Genomic DNA, 21,566 nt, shown 5'->3' on the forward strand with positions numbered 1-21,566 from the left:
AGGACTTTTTTTTAATTTACTCTAGTGGGGTCATAGGATGGTGAAATGAAGACCAGTTCTTTACTGTTTTGGGAGTACCCTTGGGTCAAGAATGTTGTTGTTGTTGTTGTTTTTAAACATCTTTATTGGAGTATAGTTGCTTTACAATGTTGTGTTAGTTTCTGCTACATAACAAAGTGCATCAGCTATATGTATACATATCCCCTCCCTCTTGCGTCTTCCTCCCACCCTCCCTATCCTACCCCTCTAGGTGGTCGCAGAGCACCGAGCTGATCTCCCTTTTCTATGCAGCTGCTTCCCACTAGCTATCTATTTTACATTTGGTAGTGTATTATATGTCAATGCTACTCTCTCACTTCGTCCCAGCTTACCCTTCCCCCTCCCAGTGTCCTCAAGTCCATCCTCTACGTCTGCGTCTTTATTCCTGTCCTGCCCCTAGGTTCATCAGAACCTTTTTTTTTTTTTTAGATTCCATATATATGTGTTAGCATACGGTATTTGTTTTTCTCTTTCTGACTTACTTCACTCTGTATGACAGACTCTAGGCCCATCCACCTCACTACAAGTAACTCAATTTCGTTTCTTTTTATGGCTGAGTAATATTCCATTGTATATATGTGCCACATCTTTATCCATTCATCTGTCGATGGACTCTTAGGCTGCTTCCATGTCCTGGCTATTGTTAATAGTGCTGCAGTGAACATTGTGGTACGTGTCTCTTTTTGAATTATGGTTTTCTCAGGGTATATGCCCAGTAGTGGGATTGCTGGGTCATATGGTAGTTCTATTTTTAGTTTTTTAAGGAACCTCCATGCTCAACATCAGTAATCATTAGAGAAATGCAAATCAAAACTACAATGAGGTATCACCTCACACCGGTCAGAATGGCCATCATCAAAAAATCTACAAACAATAAATGCTGGAGAGGGTGTGGAGAAAATGCTGTTCTTTTTTAAATCTTTGTATCAACTCCTGACACTACTTGGCACATAGAGAGATTCGCTGCATGTTTGGATGAATGAATAAAAGAGAATTTTGAGAATCCCTCATTTGCCGAGGTTCTCAATTCAAGATTTTAGTGTGAGACTCAAATACGCACCATGGAAATGGCCATTCCTTGAAAAGAATGACAATCCCAACTCTACTGTAGTGATCTTCAGCACTTCTCTGCTCATTTCAAAGACATAAAATGAAGGGAGTGGGAACATAGTAATTAAAATTCCCTAGAGAACTTCTTTTAAAGAGATCTGGGCCACCCGTATCATCTGAAAAAGTACTGTGGGGCTGGCAGAGTGTTAAATGATGAATACTGATTACAGCTATGAGACTAGCTTTAGCACAATTTTGTTGTGTGTAAGGGTTTTGTGTGTTGTTCATACCTGCAACGTGTTTGCTCTCTGTACTCATATGTTGATTTTTAAACTTATATTAATGGGTGGGGGGGAACCTGGAACACGACTTTATTCATTTAAGTTACTATATATCTTTGAATTTGACATACCATTGATCATATCTGTGATTTATTTAATGCCTAAGTCTCGATCATCTGCTTTACTATGTGATTTCACTGAGATAGAAATGGGGAGTATGGTAACATGAGTTAATATGGTCTGTGAAATTTCAAAAATTGTTTGCAGATGGGCTGAGAAGAGGCTGTGTCTGCTTAATTAAGAAGGCCAGACTGGGTGGGATTACTTGTCCCCAGAGGAGGTCAGGCGGAGAGACTTCTTCTGTTTACATGAACTAAACTTTTGAGTTTCCTGATTTGCTTGTCAGCTTTAAAGAAAAGAAAGAAAAGAAAGAAAAGAACCTTTAATTATTTAGGAAAATAGACATCATCATTCTCCCCGTAAATCCAGGTTTTTAGTTATCAAAAACATACCAAATCACTCCTCAGCACCAATTATCCTTCAGGCTAAGCGACTTGTCTCAGCAACCTCTTGTCATCAGTAAGTTAATACTTGCATCGTAGTCAAGTTTGGTTTCAGTGCCCTGAATACCAGAGTGGTCATCATTTTCATATATTAATCAGATGTCTGTTTATTCTGATTTTACTAAAGGAAGTTTTTCTCCATCAGGGATGGATGAATGAGATTTACAACTATGATCCAGAAACTTACCATGCGACTTTGACACATTCAGTCTTTGTTCGACTTGAGGGTGGGACCTTAAGGCTTTCAAAGCCCAATAAAAATATATCCAGGAGGGCAAGCTACAATGAAACAAAGCCAGAGGTGACCTACATCAGCCAGAAAATCTACGACCTGTCCGACAGCAAGGTGAGCTCAACTAATTTGGAAGCTTAGATGAATGAAAAGCATTTGGAATCTTGTACGCTTTACTGTATTTTTTCCCCTTAAAAGGTTGCGTGTTTAAAGTATCAGTGTAATTTAGAGCAGTGCCTCTCAAACGTTAATGTGCATATGAATCACCTGAGCATCTTTCAAAGTACAGAATCTGATTCAGCAACCATGAGTAGGGCCTGAGAGTCTGCATTTTTATGAGCTCCTAGGTGATATCCATGCTGCTGGTCCACAGACCACACTCTGAGAAGCAAAGGCATCATACACTCTTCTGACTTTGAGAGTTAATTTTTTTGGTCAAACAAAAGCCGCGTGTGGTGGTGCTAGGCTAATAACTAATGCAAGCTCTGTAAATATGAAAATTATGGAAAATTATGCAAAATAACCACATTTTGATAAAAGTATACTTCTGCTTTTGAGAAATGTAAATTATTTGTTATTCCAAAAAGCTATAGGTTCTCTTTTCTTATAAATCTTGTGAGTGATCTTTGAGTTTCTCCAAAATGGCAGAAGTACTTAAAATAGTTTTTTGACAAATTCATTCTTAACTTGTGGTTGATGAACTTGAGCTTCCCATCAAGATCTAATTTGATAAATTCTTTTTTTTCCCCCCAGCTTAGGTTTGGCCCAGGGTCATTAAACTCAGTTGATATCCAAACTTAGTTGATGATAATCCATTAAATAATTATTCTGCTACTGTTACCTGAAAATCGTAGATATTTGTAACTCTTGCAAAATTCTTGAATATCTACTTTCTGGAATTATTTTGAAGAATAAGTCATTTCTAAAAATTCTAGTTTCTATAGTCATGTTATGGACAGGTGGTAATTCACGTTCATCATTTTAGTCAAAAATACTATGAAGTTTGCATTTGTGCTCTGCACAGTAGTAATGCACAACGTAGCCAATTCTTAATTTAGTGTATAAATCCTTTCCCTTTCTCTGTAGATTTATCTTGTGCCTAAAAGTTTGGCTCGAAAACGAATCTGGAATAAAAAGTACCCCATTTGTATCGAGCTTGGTCGACAAGATGACTTTATGTCTAAGGCCCAGACTGATAAAGAGACTTCTGAAGAAAAGCCACCAGCTGAGAGGGAGTTGGGAGGCGAGGACCCTAAGAAGCCACCCCACCCTCAGGAGGGAACACGATCTGGCCAGCGAGATCAGATACTCTATCTCTTTGGGAGAACTGGCCGAGAAAAAGAGGAGTGGTTTAGGAGATTTATTCTGGCATCTAAGCTGAAGTCGGAAACCAAGAAGCCACCTGGTGTCTCTGGAAGTAAACCAGGTAATGACATGTGTACTAAATGCTTATGTATTTTTAAAGGGCCTGTGGGAGAATCAAGAGAGAGTCCCAGGTAGGAAGAGAGGAAGACCACCCTGAATTGATGACTGTCTGCCACCTAAGGTGTATTCATGGGTTATTTGCCTTCTAGGCTGCTCACTGCAATGCTTTGTACTGAATCATTTAACCAGTGATGGAACCATTTGCAGATGTATGTTTTTTTGCCTTTGCTGGTTCCTTAAGGATTATATCAATATGTTTATGTACTGTGGCTCCTCTGAGAGAAGCAGCAGCAGGAGAACCCTAGTTATAGTAAGAAGGCCAGTGAGAAGGCAGCCTATGCTCTCAAGCTCCTGGCCTTCAACGTGGCCTCCACGCCCGAGATCGCCATCGAAGCACAGAATCCTTGGCCTCCTGACTCACTGCATTTGCATCGATTACCCCGCGCCTCTGCTCATTTCCTATCCCTCTGTCCCATGTACTTTGCTTGGAACAGCACTGAATCTCTCACCGTCCTCCAGACACACTGTGCCCTGTCATTGCTTTTTGCATATGCTGTTCCCTCTACCTGGAATGCTCTTCCCCCACCTAGGCCGGGAAAGTGCCAACTATTTCTTCAAGGGGCAGTCCAGAGGTCACTACCTGTGAAAGTCACTGCTGGAGGAAGCACCTCTCGGCTCTTGGGCAGAGGGACTCACCCTGTTCTTTCTGCCCTGAAAGTCCTGTAGTCGTGCTTCAGTTACAGTGCTTATTACAGAAAATTGTGATTTATTTGCCTAGGTGCCCGAGTTCAGGGGCAGGGACTATGTATGTCTTATTATTCTTTTTAATGTGGAGTTGGCCCAGAGAAAGTGCTCGATGAACAATGTGTTGAATGAATGAATGAAAGGTGAATGAAAGGTGTTTGTCCCTCCACAGCTTACGGCAGTTCCAGTTAGCCTTCTGCCCACTTTCTGTGTGCCCCTTGGGGTGTGTCAGTCCTTCATCTGACCCCAAGAGAGCGCCAGAAAAAAAGAAAAAGGTACCTACCAGATATGTATCATGGCTCCCATTCCTCTGAATTGTCTTGAAGAAAAATAAAAACTGTTCTAAAAAGTTATCTATCATTACAATGGAAGGTGTCTTTCAGGGTGGGAAATAACCTTATAAATATGTATTTTTTAAATAGTCATTTATAGCATTTTAGCTGCTTTTCAACTGAACCCAGTGGAGTTTGCTCTGTGTTCCATTTCCTTTGCCCTCGTTTTCTTCATCTGTGTTAACAGCCATCACTTCTTTGCTCCAGGGGTTTTGCCCTCACACAGCAGACACAACAGTCCCTCGGGGCACCTGACCCACAGCCGCAGCAGCAGCAAAGGCAGCGTGGAGGAGATCATGCCCCAGCCGAAGCAGAAGGAGCTAGCGGGCAGTGTACGGCAGAAGATGCTTCTGGACTACAGTGTGTACATGGCCAGGTGTGTCCCCCAAGAGAACCGAAGCCCCCAAAGGAGCCCAGCGCAGAGTGCGGAGAGCAGCCCCACAGCTGGGAAGAAGGTAAAGCTGGCTGCCTGGGGGTAGCTTTTTTGCTCTTAGGTTCATTTCCTCATACATAAGCCCTTTGAGCGCCTCTTTTGTACCAGGCCCTGTTCTAGGCACTGGGGACACAGTGCTGAACCAGACAGATGAGGGCTGTGCCCTTAGGGAGCTTGGACTCTAGTCAGGGAGACAGCAAGCAGCAAACATCAGGTGCCAATGAGCACTAAAATAAAGACAGATAAGGGAGGATGGAAAGTGGCCAGAACTGCTGTTTTAGACTGTGGTCGAGGACAGCCTCTTTGAGGACGTGACATTTGGGCAGAGACCTGACCAAAGTGAGGAAGTGAGCCCTGGCGATCTGTGTGAGAGGAGCATTCCAGGTGCGGGGACCAGAAAGTACAAAGGCCCTGAAGCAGGCCTGTGGTTGGAGTATTCAAGGAGCTGTGGTGAGGTCAGCGTGGGTGACAGTGAGCAAGGGACAGAGGCAGGGCCTCGTCAGATCAATTCCTCATCCGATCAGATCATGGGAGGCCCTGGGAGGGTTTTGAGCAGGGGCTAATGTTGATCTGACTTGAGTTTAAAAAGTCATGTGGCTCTCCATGGCGACTGGAGAAGGGGCAGTAGGAGGAAGGGGCGGTGGGAGGTGATCGTGGCAGCAGAGCATGGGGCTGAGACTGAGGTGGTCATAGCAGGTGGTGAGAAGTGGCGGCCTTGGGGATACTGTTGGAGGGGAGCTGGCTGGATTTGCAGATGAATTCCATGTGGGATGGGGAGAACCAAAGGAGTCAGAGATTACCCCTAGCTTTTGACCTGAGCAACTGGGCCATCAGTAGGGAAATTCACAGAATCATTAGCAATAGAGGTCTAATTCCTCAATAACCATTGTATTCTCAAATTCTCAGACTCCTCAGCTGTGTCCAGGACTTTCGAAGCTTTACCATATGCATTATTTGCAAAATGTAACAAGCTGGACATTGACTCAAGGTCATTTGTGAGAAGATAACTAATATAAGCTGCCATATGTCAGACTCTGTTAGACACTGTAATAGAATTACTCTGATCCCTTGAACAGTCTTGCAAACCAGGTGGTATTCTCTCCATTTTATAGATGGAAAAACCAAAGTTCGCAGAAGTTAAGTAGCTTAATGTCACAGTTGCTAAGTGATGGAGTGCACAAAACCTGATCTGAGACTCCGAGGCCCTTTGGCTGCCAGGACTGCCGTCTTGGCGGGTCATTCTCAGACTGTGCTTGACCTGAGGCCTCCAGCCGCTACGCCCCCTCAGGTTCTGAGGCACAGCCTCCCGCCCGTGGAGCACGAAGCCTGTTTCTTCCATGTTCAGTTACTAAAGTGTTTGACCTCTTATAGTGACTGTATTTCTGTTAACGGGAAGCATTGGGTGCCTTCCTCTTTGTGCTTTCAGGCTTTAGTCATTCTGTTGACCCTCTTCAGTGTGGAAGAGGCCCCAGAACCTTCACCCAGCCTACTTTGTCAGGGCCAAAAAAGACCATATGCCTTTGCTGGCCTCTGACCCACCGCCTCCCCCTCTGACCTAAGTTACCAGCTAGAGTGGGCAGTAGACTTCCCTCTAAGCTAGAGCGGGGTAATAGAAAACTGCTCTGGAAATGTCCTGTTTACCACCAGTGAGTCCCACTCCCCCTAATTCCCTTTCTGCCTGGGCTGTCAGCTGTCTGGATTCTCATTAGACTCAGGAAAATCAGGAGAATTGTGTGATGTAAGAAAAGGATCTAATAAATAAATGCTTGCTTTTTAAAAAAGAGTTCTGTAAATTAAAAAAACAAAAGTTTTAGAACATCGCTTCCTCAGTATGTGTCACATGTGCCTGTTGTATCGTGTAATCACTGGGGTCTGTGGAAGCCCCAGGAGGGCCTGGGAGGTCCTGCTGGCACACAGCCTGGCCCCTCAACCTTGCGCTGCTGTTGCTGGGGTGGGGTGGGGGTGTCTCTGGTACAAACCTTTTTTCCAGGTACTTAGCACTTAACCCCTTTAAACACCAGAACCTTCTTTTCATCTTCTAAGTTAAGTCTGATGAAAGTCTTTAAAAACCACATTGCACTTCCTGCCCCCCTTAGGCAGAGCAGGCAGGGATGATTTAATCTTTTCCTGGTGATTTAAAGACTCAATACAACACATGGAAATTCAGGCCTGTTGTCCTGCAGGGCTACCGAGGTCAGGCCTTTCACCCCCGTCTGAACCATCCCAGACCACAGACTCTGTAGCATTTTCTGTCAGTTGTCAGTTGGCTGGTGTTAGTGTGTGTCCTTCTAGTTACCTTTTCTTGAGTGCTTATCCTCATCTCCCACCCCTACCCCTAATTTAATGGTTCTAACCTGCATGGGCTTGGCAACCAGAGAGGCAGAATTGTGTGAACACAGATAACTGTCTTTGAAAGAGGGGCTTTTGAAGCAAGTGTGTGAGCTTTAGTGCTGGGCTCCCACGTCCACTTGGCCTGCCTGAAGCATGTGTGGACCACGTCCTGGCTCTCAGGAGTGGTCTGGTAGTAGAGACAGTCATGAATAAGGTATAGGTGTATGTTTTAGTTATCTATTGCTGTGTAACAAATAGCCCCAAATGGGGTGGCTTAAAACAATAACAATGATTTATTTTGCTCACAAATTTGTAATTGGACCGGGCCTAGCAGTGAAACCTTCTCTCTGCTCCACACAGTGTCAGGTAGGGGGGGCTGGATGACCTGCTTCCAAGATGGCACTTGCATGGCTGGCAAGTAGTTGCTGGGTGGTGGCTGGGAGCTCAGCTAGGGCTGGGGGCTGCGGGCCTCGGTTCTTCCCCATGTGGCCTGGGCTTCCTTCAGTGTGGTGACTGGGTTTCAAGCACAAGCGTCCCTAGAGAAAGAGCCAGGTGGGCTTTTTATGACCTAATCTCAGAAGTAAAATAATGTCATTTCCTTCCTGCTCCATTAGTCAAAGTAGTCAAAAAGCCCTCCCAGCTTCAAGGAGAGGGGCATAGATTCCACCTCTTGCTGAGGGAGTAGCAAATTCTTAGAAGAGCATCTGGGATGGGAAGTATCATTGCACCATTTTTGAGAAATAAGGTCTGCTACAGTATTTATTCCTATACTCTTTTTATTACTTTTCATGCTTTCCTTTTCAGTGGAGATAGTTCTTTACTAGTTTTATTTCTCTTTAATTCTGTAATTTGAGCAAATGAGGATCTTCCCCCACCTCCTCTTTAATTTTCTTTTCTGTGCCTGTGAAGCATTAACATGGTTCCAAAAACCAAAACTGTACAAAGACATATTCAGAAAAGTGCTGTCTCCCCCGCCCTATTCCTTCTATTCATCCATGCCATCCCCCCACCCCCACCCCAGGAGTGAACCAGTCTCATTAGTCTCTGGCTCATCCTCTCTGGGTTCATTTCCCCTCCTGTCTTACTCAAAGGGTGGCATGCCATGGATACTCTTTTGCACGCTTTTTTTGCTTACCAGTACATTCTAGAAATCATTCCACATCGGTTCTTAGATATCTCCCCTTCCTCTTGTTTTTCAACAACTGCAAAGACTGACTCCATTGTGTGAATGTTCCATAGTATATTCATTCTTTTATATGGGCGTATGGGTGGTTTGTAATATTTTGCAACTACAAACAATGCTGCAATGAACAACCTTGTATATGTGTATTTTTGTGTTGTTGGGGAGTATATCTTCAAGGTGATATCTTATGAGAATGTCAGAATGTAAACTCACACGTAGTTTTGTTAGATATTGCCAGATGCCTCTCCATAAGGGTTGTACCAATGTTCATTCCCACTGGTAATAAGAATGCCTGTTTCCCCACAATTTTGCCAAATGTGGACCTTTTGGACATGGTCATTAGTGCTCATCCTTCCTGCCAAAGACGGCCAGGTTATTTCTTTGGGTTCATATTGCCTCTGCTGTCATGAGTCCAAGAGGAACTGAAAGGGCTCAGAGACACAAAGGAACCTTTGACACCTCTTCAAGTTACACTGTCACTTCATCAGTGTCGGCACCACCCAGACGCTTACCCCGGGTAGCATGCCCCCTCCTCTTCTATACAAGGAGCCTGGGACACAGCACTGGCCTTTGCCCCACCCTGCTGCTGCTTCTTACAGGCCATGTTCAAAGCATCTCTCACCCTGAGGGCTCCAGGTCTAACGGCACCTTCCACACACTCAGCCTCCTTTCTCACACATGGCCCAGTGCTAAACTGGGTCAGGAGGTGAGTAGGGCCACGGGTGCTCAGAAGCCAAACCAATGTTAAAAACAGCCAGTGATAATTAGTAAATATAGACTAGATTTGTATTAAACAACGCTAGAACACTTTTGGTAGTTATTCTTACCCATAATAATTAAAAACAAGTTCGGGGGATTCTGAAATCACTTTGGAGCTCAAAATTTGAATTATAAAATACTGCTGTTTTGGAGGAAGGGCCTGGTTCTCCAGATGTTTAGCGGTTAGTGATCGCTGAGCCCTGACTTGCCCTTGTGACTCCGCTTTATCTCACAAACACAGACTGTACCAGCCTCTGAAGTCTCCAAACCCCTGTGATCTTGGCGCCATTTTCTCTCTTCTCAGGCAGCTTAACCTCTAGAATAGGGAGACCGTGAGGCTGGCTGAGGAGACCCGGAGCTTGATCATCTTGTTGAGGTAGTCTGCTTGGTTTGAGGAGAAGATATAAACAGCAATTAAGAAAATGAGGAAACTCTTTTAAGAAATGTCTAAAGGTGGGATAGTATTACCCCTAGTGTTGGTACCTCAGGAAGGGAGACCTCACGGGCAGCCTGTGGATTTGCTCAAAGGTGTGAGGCCAGGGAGGCTACTAGTTCTTCATGCCCTGAAGCAGCCTGTCTGGGAGGGAGGACCATTGGTGAGGCAGTGCTGTGCTTGTTCACCAAGTGTGAGGCTCTGGTGTTCAGATCACATCAGACACTGCCACGCTCCTTTTCAATGCAAGGTTTTCAGAAATACTTAGAGGTCATGTAGGCTGCCCCAGGTTTGGAGAGTCCTGTCTTCATTATTGCTAGTTCCACTAATTATCTTGTTACCTACAAACTGGATCATAAGATACTACATCCTGTTTGGTGTTATCAGGAGATAAGAACTCTACAAAGCAAATAGGAATCAAACAGAAACCAGGAAATCTTAATTGGCAGAATGGTTTCCCAAGGCTTCCCCCTTCCCTGCTCAGAGTCAGATTTTTAAACATTTAAAAGTGGAATTGCAAAGTGTTTATCATACAATAAGTAAAAAATATAAAGCCATATATCCAATTTAAAAATAAATTTTAGGAAGGATACAGACAAGAGTGCCAAGACAGTTCAGTGGGGGAAAGAATAGTCTTTTCAACAAATAGTGCTGGAGCAACTGGACATCCACATGAAAAAGAATGAGGTCAGACCCCTCCCTCACACCGTGTACAAAAATTAACTCAAAGTAGATCATGGACCTTAAGGCAAGAGCTAAAACTATGAAACTCTTCAAATAAAATATAGGAGTAAATCTCTGTGAATTGGGGCTAGGTGTAAAGACTTCTTAGATAAGATACCAAAAGTACATGCAACCAAAGAAAAAATAGGTAAATTGGACTTCATCAAAATTACAAACTTTTGTGTGCAAACAGTACTATCAAGAACGTGAAAAGACAACCCACAGAGTTTGCAAATCTTATGTCTAAGGGTTTTTTACCCAGAATATATAAAGGACTCCTATAACTCAATAATAAAAGGTAAATAACCCAATTAAGAAATGGGCAAAGGATCTGGATAGATATTTCTGCAAAGAAGATATACAACTGGCCAGTAAGTGTATGAAAAGATATTCAGAGTCATTAGCCATCAGGGAAATGCAAATCAAAACCATAATGCAATGCTACATCCAAACCACTAGGATGGCTAGAATAAAAAAGACAGATAATAACAATGATTCACGAGGATGTGGAGAAACTGGAACCCTTGTACAGTGGGAATGTAAAATGACGCAGCAACTGTGGAAAGCAGTTGGTGGTTCCTCAGAACGTTAAACATAGAGGTCTATGATCCAGCAGTTCCACTCCTATGTGTATATCCAAGAGAAATGAATGAAAATCTAGGTCCACACAAAAACTTGGACACAACTGTTCATAGCAGTGTTATTCACAATAGCAAGAAGTGGAAAACAACTCAAATATCCCTCAGTTGAAGAATGGACAAAGTGTGGTATATGCACATAATAGAATATTATTCCATAGTAAAAAGGAATGATGTACTGTTACATGCTACAGCGTGGATGACCTTGAAAACATTATGCTTTGTGCAAGAAGTCAGCCACAAAGGAACACATATTGTGTGATTCCATTTATATGAAATGTCCAGAATAGGCAGATTCACTGCGACAGATATGTGGTTAGTTGCCTTGGGCTGGTGGAGATGGAGCTGGGAGGAATGGGGAGTGACCACTAGTGGATACAGGGTTTCTTTGGGGGTGATGAACATATTCTAAAATTGATTGTGGTTATGCCTTCACACTCTGAATATACCAATACCACTGATTATGCTTTTTAAATGGGTGAATTGTATGGTATGTGAATTATATCTCAATAAATCTGTTTTTTAAAAAGGATACAAAACCATGTTAGTTATGCTTATTTTTTAAAGTTATGTATTCTTAAAAAATATATATATATATACACACATTGAAAACAGACTGAAAGGAAATATAGTTAAAATGTTTTAAATAAGTATATCTGGATAATGGGATTATGGGTGTTTTCTCTAGTAAATATACTTGTTTTTGTAATTGGGGAAACAGCTAACGGGGAGGGTCTTCCGCTGTGCCTTCTCCTGGGCCAGGCAGCCCTTTGTGAAGCCCTCATGACATCAGATGGTGTGCGACCAGACCTTAGCAGCAAAGCCACCAAGCTGTCTTTGCCCCTGAAAAGCTGGGCTGATCGCCTGGCTATTTGTAATAGGAAAAGTTACACCACAAAAAGTAAATCTGTACTATTTTCTCTTTACAGGTTGGTTTTTAATAAAATATCTCCCAAGAGCTACTCAGACAGTTACAATAGTCTTGCTTTAGCTTCGGGCCATTGAACTCTCTAAACTTTATTTTGGAAGCCATTTTAGAAACGTACCCTTTCTAAATGTACATCTTTAGTTGAAATGGTAAAGTGAATCTGCTTCTCACATTCCTTCCTGTAGCCAAACAGCAGCATTAGGAAATGTGTGCACATTTATTGTTTTTGGTCTTAAATTTGTATGACTTGCATTGGAAGTGAGTTCTTCCTAGCAGCCTGTTGAATCCAGATTTTGTTCATAAAGCTGCTTTGATGCATTGTCAGTGTTCTGCCGCTCATGGATATTTCTTTGTTCCCAATGAGTCTGTGGAGAGAAGCCTGCATTAGAAAAAGGAACAGTTGAAAAGAAAAAACAACCTCCTTGTCAGTTATTTCAGAAATTTGTTTCCACATCATATGCCTTTGGCTTGGACAAAAGTTGTGAAATAGCCTTTGTTTCATGCTATTTTGTGTTAAACCTGTTTCCTGTGAATAACTAGGGTTGTAAGGAAAGGTTAGTAAAGAGTCAGCTCTCCCACATGAGAAGGGAAAAAGTAACCTCTTCTCTTGTGCAGCCTACAAATCTGAGTGAGACGTGCACTGCCCTGCGTGGGCAGCCTCTTGGCACTGCCCGGATCCCTGGGGGGAAGAGGGTATTGTCCCTGGGTGAGTGTTTACTCAGAAGTCTGCATAGATAATCTGATGTGACTCAAAGACAGTAACCTCAGAAGAGCTAAACCAGATCCCCTTGGGGTGGGGTGCAGATGTTCCGGCAGAGAGAAAAGCGATTCCAAACACCACGTACAGCTTGAGGCATGACTAAGTGCTCGCCGGGCACAGGCTTCCACTCGACCATCCAGAACCTGGTGGTAGAGATGCCTCGGTTAATATAAGAAGCCTTTCCAGAAGAGCACAGAGAGAGTACCCTACAGCCATTCACACGAGGCGGCTAAAGCCATGTCTTCTGAAATGCAGTGACCAACATGTATTATTTTTTAAACCAGTTTAATTTTTTTTTTTTTAATGAGACTCGCCGACATTTATAAGGGAGAACTTTGAAAATACCCTAGTTTGAAGGACTCCTAGAACATAGGCTATCCCTGCTTATATGCAGTAACATTAGACTGAGAAATGCAGGTGAACCCCCAGGCCCCCAAAGCGAGAGACGGCACAAGCCCTGATGAGAGTGGAGGACAGGTGGGCCCTGGGCAGTCCGCCAGGCCCTGCACAAGCTCAGTGACCAGTTCAACTGGGTCGGACCCTAAGGACTCCAGGCTTCAGAAAAATCACACATAGGTCCCTGCCATAGACCTTTAGGACACTCACAGGTCATCAGATCTCTAAGCGTCAAATCCACAAGCACCAGGCCACCCGGGGGCTTAGGACACAGCTGTGCGGGCGCGTGGTCATGGCTGCGCAGGACAGACGTCACCGGTGTGAGCCCACACGCGTGGAGCACAGAGACCGTGAGGCGTCTGGTGTAGGTGATGGCTGCAGGCAGCCGCGAGGGCTGGGCAGATGCATTTGTATAAACCTGTAGAGGGAAGAGAAAGGGTGCGCAATCCACAGATTCCTGCATTTCTAGTTCTTTTAGTCTTTGCTTTCCCAGGCGAATTGTTTCTATAAGGCTATCACCTAATTAGAGACCTGGGCACAAGGACATGTCTGTCTGTCACACCCGGGCCGGTCACACCCCCTTCCTCCCACCGGACACAGCAGGTGGAGGACCGGGGGAAGCCGTGAGTCAGGCTGTGCTGATGACTCAGGGCCTCGGGCAGGGTGCTGAACACTTCCGAGTCTGTTTGCTCCTGCCTAAAATAGAAGTAAAAGTGCTGTCTTTCTGGGGTACTGTGAGATGTAACCGAGGGAACCTGAGCAGGAATCTTATCATAGGGCCTGGCGTGGGGTCATTGGACACCACCAAGCATTGCCTGCACTACCACACCGTCCGTGGGTGTCACGGCCGCTTCTCCCTTCTGCTTCACCCCGACCCTGGCTGTCTCCAGGCAAGAATCCATGGTCTAATTCTTAGCCTTGGAAATTGGAGGCTAACAGGGTTTGCTCTTTTCCCACCTTGCACATTGGCCACAACAGATGTTTCAGATGGATTATATCAAGTGGAGCTGAAGCCCAGGGTGTTTCACAGGGCTGAGATGGGTGAGAACAGCTGTAGGAGTGTCACAGAACTCCTCTCTCTAATCCAGGGCTGTGGGTCTCAACCTCACCTGTTCATTACATCAGTGAGAGAGTTTCTAAAAATCCTCGCACCCACTTAAATCAGTATCGCTGGATACAAGACCCAGACACCAGTATTTCTAAGCACTCTCTGCCCCTCTCCCAGGAGAATCATGACCTCCCAAGAGTCAGGCTGAATGTGAGAGTCCTGGGCATTGAGAAACTCTGGGGCTGCCTGGTGAGACCAGCTCGACAGTTACATGTCCTGGGAGCCTTAGCTGGAAGAAAGAGAGGCAGACGTTTGATCCGATGTGTCATTGACTCAGAATGTTGGTACCAAGCTAATTTGGGGGGAGGGGAAGGGTAGGGTAATATGGCTGAGCTAATTGTATGAAATATTAGCTGGTTCACAAGAAGACTGGTAGAAGAAGAAAATAGACAAAGAGGAGTTTTTATCTGTGATGGTGGCTTTTGTTTCTCTTTTTCTATTCACTGATACAACGTGGGACTTGTAATTTATAGGGAAGAAATACGACTCACGTGGCCAGTCCCCCTTCTCTAGAGGGAGGGACCTTCGGTGACTTTATAAAAATAAGCCCCTGGCTTGCTCTCCATTTGCTTTCTAGTTAATTCTGGTCCTTTTTTTCTTTTACCAGTTGCCAGAGGCTCCACCCTCTGAGGAGGAAGAACAGGAAGCCTGGGTGAATGCCTTGCTAGGAAGAATGTTTTGGGACTTCTTAGGAGAGAAGTACTGGTCTGATCTGGTGTCTAAGAAAATCCAAATGAAACTCAGCAAAATAAAGGTATTGTTTTCCACCCAAGAGGCTTCCGATTCATCACGTCTTAATTTCTAGAAGTTTTGTACATTATATCCTAAGTGAAAAATCATTTGGTTTTAAACGTATAACAAATGGGAGTAGTAAGTTCTTATCAAATAACACATCTGGGCTGTGACCTTGACCATACGACTAACTGCCTCTGGGGATGTAGTGAATGTTCCTGTTTATTTTTTCCCCTTCTATTGCCCTCATTGTTATTCATTCTGGGTGAGAATCCAGAATTTGGTTTGGGAAAATGGGAGCTGTTGCAGCTGGTTTGTTATATAGAATTGTGTTATCTTTAAGTTAGTAATGAACTGAAATCATATGGCCGGACAGCCCACCCAGCCTCACAATCTTGGCCACACAGCATGTGCTCTGAGGAAAATGCCAGACTACTTAAGACCTCTTTCCCAACTCCCTCTCAAAGCTGGGAAAGCTACCATTGCACTCTAAATGTGTCTGCATTTGACCTTTACTTCTGGCCAGATGGTATTTTATTTTGGGCTCTCTCTTTGCTGAAGAAACAGTCCCAGTGCTGATGTAGGCCCACTTGGAAGTGAGTTTAAACTTGCATAAGTATTCTTCACAATTGCCACTAAATGACTCATTTAGTACCACCTTTGCCAACTGAGAGACCGTATTTAGGTTACTTAGAAGTAAGTTTTTGATCCATTGAAGACCCAACCAAGGAAGAGTCACTTCGGTACCCAGATCTTCACGGAGAGCTTACACAGTCAGCAGCTTAAGTCAGTGGATCCTTTGGGTCATAGATACCTTTGAGAAGCAGAAACATATGGAACCTTTCCCCAGAAAAATGCCCTGTGACATTTTGCCCATGATTTTGCCCATGATTTCCAAGAGTTCAAGGACTCCAGGTTAGGAGACTGTGAGTCACGGTAAAATTATGTTGGAAGAAAATGTGGGCACGGAGGAGCTTCGATTTGATTCCTGCCGTGCCTTTGGGTCAGGAACAGAGCCTTTCCTGGCACAGTCAGGCTCTCTGCCACTCCGGCCGCTGTCACCCCTTCCCCAGGCCCTGATGAAGCGGAGGGGCCTCCTCAGCTGGAAGAGCGGATTTCAAGGCAGCATTCGGGGCAGGTGTTTGGGAGGGCTCTGTTGACAAGGCTCAGCCCGTTTATGTTCTTCGGGCGAGTGAGGGTCGAGCGCTCCGCTAGCCAGGTCCGTAGGGGGAGCGGGAAGCAGTTTGGAGAGGAGAGGCCAGCAGCCGCCCCGGAGCTCACTCAGCCTCCTCCTCTTTTTGGGAAGTGACGGTGGGCTTGATTGAGTTCCCGGGTTGAGGCGCACGGGCGGGGCTGGTGCTGCTCGTTTCCCAGAGACTGTCACGGGTGCTTCCCTGAGCAGGAGGGCTCTGGGTCCTGGCGACAAAACAGGGCACTCCTGAGCTGTAGAGGGACTCCGCTCTCGCCGCTACACACGTTCCAGTACAGACTTGGAGCGGGTGTCGGAGGGCTTCTCTCTGGCGCTGGGAGTCCTCGGGGCCAACCTCCACCCCAGATTGAGAACCGTGGGCTCCCTCAAGCCAGAGGAGGTTGACGAAGGGCTTTCATTTTCATCTTCTCCCTTTGCTGACCCTGTGGGCTTCTGCAGGGTACAGAGATAAACTCTCGTCTGTGTGTTGAGGTCAGAAGTGCTAGGGGGTTAGGGTGGAGAAAGTGGTCCCGATCCAGCAGCGCCGGCAGTTCAGAGGCGGGGGCTGTACTCCCCCCACTGGCAGCCTCAGCGCCTCCCACCCTCCACCCCGACCTGAGCTGCTGTCCCGGGAAGTGCCCTGCAGACCAGAGGGGACCCTGGTGATGGAATAAACGGGAAGGCAGCGGGAGATTACCCCCATTCTGAACCTGCCATCACCCCTGCCAAGAGAACTCTTACTATCACCAGATATCCAGGTATCCCTGGGAAGGGCTGTTCCTTAAATACAGTAGTGAGTATTGGTTAATGGGCAGTCAAGAACCAGAGTGGCTGGAGAAGCCTGAGCTGCCCCCTGTGACAAAGATCCCCCCTGTCTCCTGGTCTCCTTGAGGGCCTGACATATGGAGGGCGCTTTGCTGGCTGCAGTGATTGTCACCCTCACTCGTGATAAATAACTCACGTTGTGGAAGAGCAGCCCCGTGTGTGTATCTGGTGCCCGGTGATGGGTTTAAAATAAGCTGAGTTTCTGCCTCCACGGCAAGTACGCCCTGGGCCTTGGCCGGCTTCTCTGGCACCACCTTGGAGCCCTCAGTAGTTATGGCCTCTGTGCCCATGTCAGCAAATGCTGCTCTTATTGCAACGGCTTCTAACTCACCCCCCACCACCCTGGAGAACGCCCGGTCCCCAGCTGGCTTTACCCAGGAGGGTAAAGAACACACAGTGGGTTCCCGTCTCACTGTGGTGCCCTTAGGGTGGAAAGAAGAGAGTCTCTGGTTGAAAAGAGCAGGAGGGGGAGTGACCTTTCCTTGCCTCCCCCCACCCCCGCCGCCGACGGGGCAGGAAGGAAGCAGCTCTAGGGCCTGGTCCTGAGTTTTGATTCAGATCAGAGATCTGAGCAAAGAGGGAGTGAGGGGGTTGGTTAGAAATGTTGCAGAATCTTGGAGTTGGGTGCTCAGGTGAATAAGTAGGAAACGCCCTGCTGACCTCCCCTCCCCATCCTGCTTACTGGTGATTAGTGCCCATCCCACCCCTGCCAAGTCTTTCGCAGTCCCCGCTTCCTTCAGTTCCCTCTTCCATCTTAGGCCCTGCCTCAGGCCCTTCCTCTGCCCTCTCGGGGACTCCAGGGAGCAGGATGGCGTGGGGAGGGAGGCTGGACGGGGCGCAAGGAGGGGCACCATGTTCTCTGCGTGCACTTCCCTGGCTCAGTGTCCACTCCTGTCCCCATAGAAACCTGGCGTGCCTCAGAAACACTGGGCATTAGGATGACAATAATAGACAAAAAGGACTGGGGCAAGGGTGCAAGATTTTGGCTACATTTTTGGCCAAGTATCATTCTGTAGGCTGATTGGGAGGCCAGCCACCACATAACATTAATGCTTTGGAAAAAGGTTTTCCAAATAAAGCAACCACCAATTCAAAAGGCACATTTGAATACTGTCTCTAGTCACATTTTGTCCATCTCAGACATCATGACCTCTTTAAACTAACACCTCCATCCCCACAGAAAATCAGAGATGAAATTCCCTGACTGGTGAATCCTATAAGTGTCTTAAGTTTCTCTGCAGAGAGACAGCTGAAGAGGTCCAGCCAAAATAGGCACTAAATTCATGTCTGGCTAGATGCTCCTCATTTTATGGGAAATGTTCAGCGTATGTTCAATTTTTTTTAACTCTTACTTATATTCTAAATTTTACAAAATTATTCTAATGTTCAACTGGAGCAGTCCTTATGAGAATAAGAAAATTCTGGGGGAAAAGAACAGAGAGGGACTTGCCAGATTTAAAAATGTATTTTAAAGCTACAGTAACAAAACCACTTTGCTACCAGTAGGAAACAGTGCTCAGTACAGACTCCAGTGCAATGGGAATCCCATAATGAAAGGTGGCTTTGCAGGTCAGTAGGGAAAGATTTGGTTGTTCAAAAAAAATAGGTTAAGACACCTGACTAGCCACTGGGAAAAAAAATTAAGGTGGATTCCTAGTTTACATCTTACATTAAAATTTGGACTGAACTAAAGATTTTTTTTAATGTACATACATATACATAAATCCGGGTCAAGGAAACATAGGTCAATTAATTCTCTGCTCTTGAGGTGAAGTAGGAATTTCTAAGCATGATACCAGCACTCTTAAGTTAGTTCATTTAGAGTAAATTCCTACTGCCAGCTGTGTTAGTTGGGGTCCCAGCGGAAAACAGATGGCACATTCAGTGCAGCAAGCTGGGGAAGGATTTATGAAGGTGGGGGCCGATGCAGAGAAACCGAAACGCATCGTGCAGCCCCCCAGGGCTGGAGCGGTGGGGAGCGGTTAACCCAGCCTCGGGCAGAGTGGCTAGGTGGAGGGGGCTGCCCATCCGATAGGAGCTGTGGCCTTCAGTAGAGGGAGGGGACAGATGCCTGACAGTTCTCCTCTCCGTGTACCTCCCCGCCCCCTGCCCACGGCTGTGTCCCACTGGCCAAGCCCGACCAGAAGCCAGAGGGCAAGAGTCCATCGATGCGGTTCCCGCAGACCAGCCTCTCGGGATGTAGTGAGGAACTCGATCCCAGGGGGGCAAAGGGAAAATATCCAGCACAGGGTCAAGGGATGTGATTTTTTTTTTTTTTTCCCCAAGGATTTTAATACATGTTGTGAGTTGGCCTACAGAAAATGTTGTAGTGATTTCCTAACTCCCCACTAGTAGTCTAAGAGAGGTCCATTTTCCCAGCCTTCAGCCAACTCTGGGCATTATTAACCTGACCAGCATGGCTCATTCCTTCTCCACAGTCTGGTCTCCGGCCACACGCCACCCTCAGGGAAGCCTTCGCTGACCTCCTTATCCAAGACGGCCCAGCCTCCCTCTGCCCCGTTACCCACCTTATCTGCTCTATAGCACCGGTCACGCTCTGCAGTTATAGGGTATTTGTCTGCTTATCTGTCTGTTCCTGCCTCTTCATCATAAGCCCCACGAGAGCAAGGACCTTGCCTCTCTCGTCCGCGGCTCTGTCTGTAGTACGCTGCCTGGTACTTGGTGTGCGCTCAATAAATTTTGGTTGAATAAATGTGTCCCCAAAACCTTGACCATTGTTCCCTCTGAGAGTATGTTGACTTCTAGCATTTACCAGTTTCCTAACGAGTCTCCTTGGTTGTTTCCTTCTGTCCTCCAGCTCCCCTACTTCATGAATGAGCTAACTCTGACGGAGCTCGACATGGGAGTAGCTGTGCCAAAAATCCTTCAGGCCTTCAAGCCTTACGTTGATCACCAAGGTAACTCTTAACTGACTCCAGAGAGGAGTGGAGCATTTATATGAGCATTAGAATGTTGCCGTCGCTGCAGATTGAATACCAAGGCTTTGTGTTTGGAGGGAGTTGGGGGCGTTTTTAACCATATTTCATGTTGCGTGCCTTCTGTTCTTAACGGTCATAGCCTGAAACCGGTGGGGAGTAGATCAGGACTCCCGCTCCTAGCCCTTCTGGTCTTCTGGATCCTTACAGGTCCTCCTCCAGCCCAAAGATGCCCACATGCCAGTTAATGGGGGCCCGGCCCCGCATGGTCACAGCCCTTGCCAGGGTGAGAGGCAGTGGCTGCATTTCAGGCCCACTCACCCCTCGTGGCTTCTCGTCTGCATGTGCCCGGCCCTGGATTCTTACCGGGAGCTGCCCCTCCTCATAAGTAGTGACATCTTTGCCTTGCCTTAACCTCTAGGATGCAGATTCTTTGAGCTTCATATTTTATTCTTTCTGTTCCTTTCCACTCCAAGTAGGCACTCAGTAAGTGTTTGAAAAATGAAGACTTATATTGTTGGGCAGTATTTTGAGCGTAAGGCTCTCTGCTGGAGGGAAGTTCTCTGATTTGGTTTTTAAGACATGTTACAGACACATTATTTGTGCCTACTTGTGTATGTGTGCCTGTGAGAAGGTGATTGAAATGTGTGGAGAGTTTAAATAAAATTATGATGTAAAGATATGTGTGTATTTTGTGACACCGTGACAGAAAGTTTAGTACCCAGGAGTCTGGTGAAAAGAAGAATGAATTAGGTAGGCAAGAATAGTCCATGAGCAGAAAGGGAAAAATCTCCCTGTCATGGAAGCATTCAACTTTTTTTCTAGAATATCCCTCTCCAAGTGAGCCTCTTTCCACTTAAACTGGATTTACATTCTTCCTCAAAAGGCTCAGGAACAAAGTAAGGGAGAAAATAATTACAACTTTTCAAGAGACTGATATTTGTTTTGAAGTAAATATTTTGTAAGATGGATAGACTATAGCATCTACTTTTGTCTCTGTATGGCTCTTGAACATATTTAGTGAAATCAAGTTCTGTGTTGTATACATTTGATGTAAATACAGAGAGTTCTTTTTTAGCACTACAGCTAGCAGCTCTAACAAATCTCTCTAGCATTATTTCAGCTAACAGTTTAGTCCATATTTCCAGGTCTTTAGCATCCCATCGATTTCAGAGAAAGATAGCAGAGAATTATTTGCAAATCCAGAAGTCCACCTAATAGCACGTTGAAATCACCTGTGACCACTTAATTGTGTCTACACTTTGATGAATCTGAGTGCTCCTATGTTTAGTGAATTTCTGGTTCACTAAGAGTAAAACTAGAAAAGATGCTTTGCAAATGGTCTAGCTAGAGTTCTTTCAACCACATGTGAAATTTAAACAGCTGCATTATCCATGTGTCAGGTGCAGAGCTAGGGTCTTCGCCCCGACGGCATTCCTGGGCTGCCTGGCTCCCGCTGGCTCTGGGGGGCTCTAGGTTGCCCTTTGCTCTTTGCCTCTTTAGGAACTGACTTGTAACGAGCTGGT

At 45.6% G+C, this 21,566-nt stretch overlaps 1 protein-coding gene across 3 annotated transcripts in view; it reads left to right on the forward strand.

Annotated features, from left to right (window-relative positions):
* The window catches only part of TEX2 (testis expressed 2), a 106,110-nt gene that overhangs the window by 60,258 nt on the left and 24,286 nt on the right, over positions 1-21,566 (forward strand). For all 3 annotated transcript variants that reach the window (XM_082373668.1, XM_082373670.1, XM_082373669.1), the window contains exons 3-7: positions 2,079-2,279; positions 3,252-3,591; positions 4,874-5,121; positions 14,966-15,112; positions 19,923-20,022. In XM_082373668.1, the coding sequence (XP_082229794.1) occupies positions 2,079-2,279; positions 3,252-3,591; positions 4,874-5,121; positions 14,966-15,112; positions 19,923-20,022 (1,036 nt within the window). The remainder of the gene's footprint in view (positions 1-2,078; positions 2,280-3,251; positions 3,592-4,873; positions 5,122-14,965; positions 15,113-19,922; positions 20,023-21,566) is intronic.

This window comes from Balaenoptera borealis (genome assembly GCF_965194805.1).
Source record: "Balaenoptera borealis genome assembly, chromosome: 20".
Taxonomy (NCBI): domain Eukaryota; kingdom Metazoa; phylum Chordata; class Mammalia; order Artiodactyla; family Balaenopteridae; genus Balaenoptera; species Balaenoptera borealis.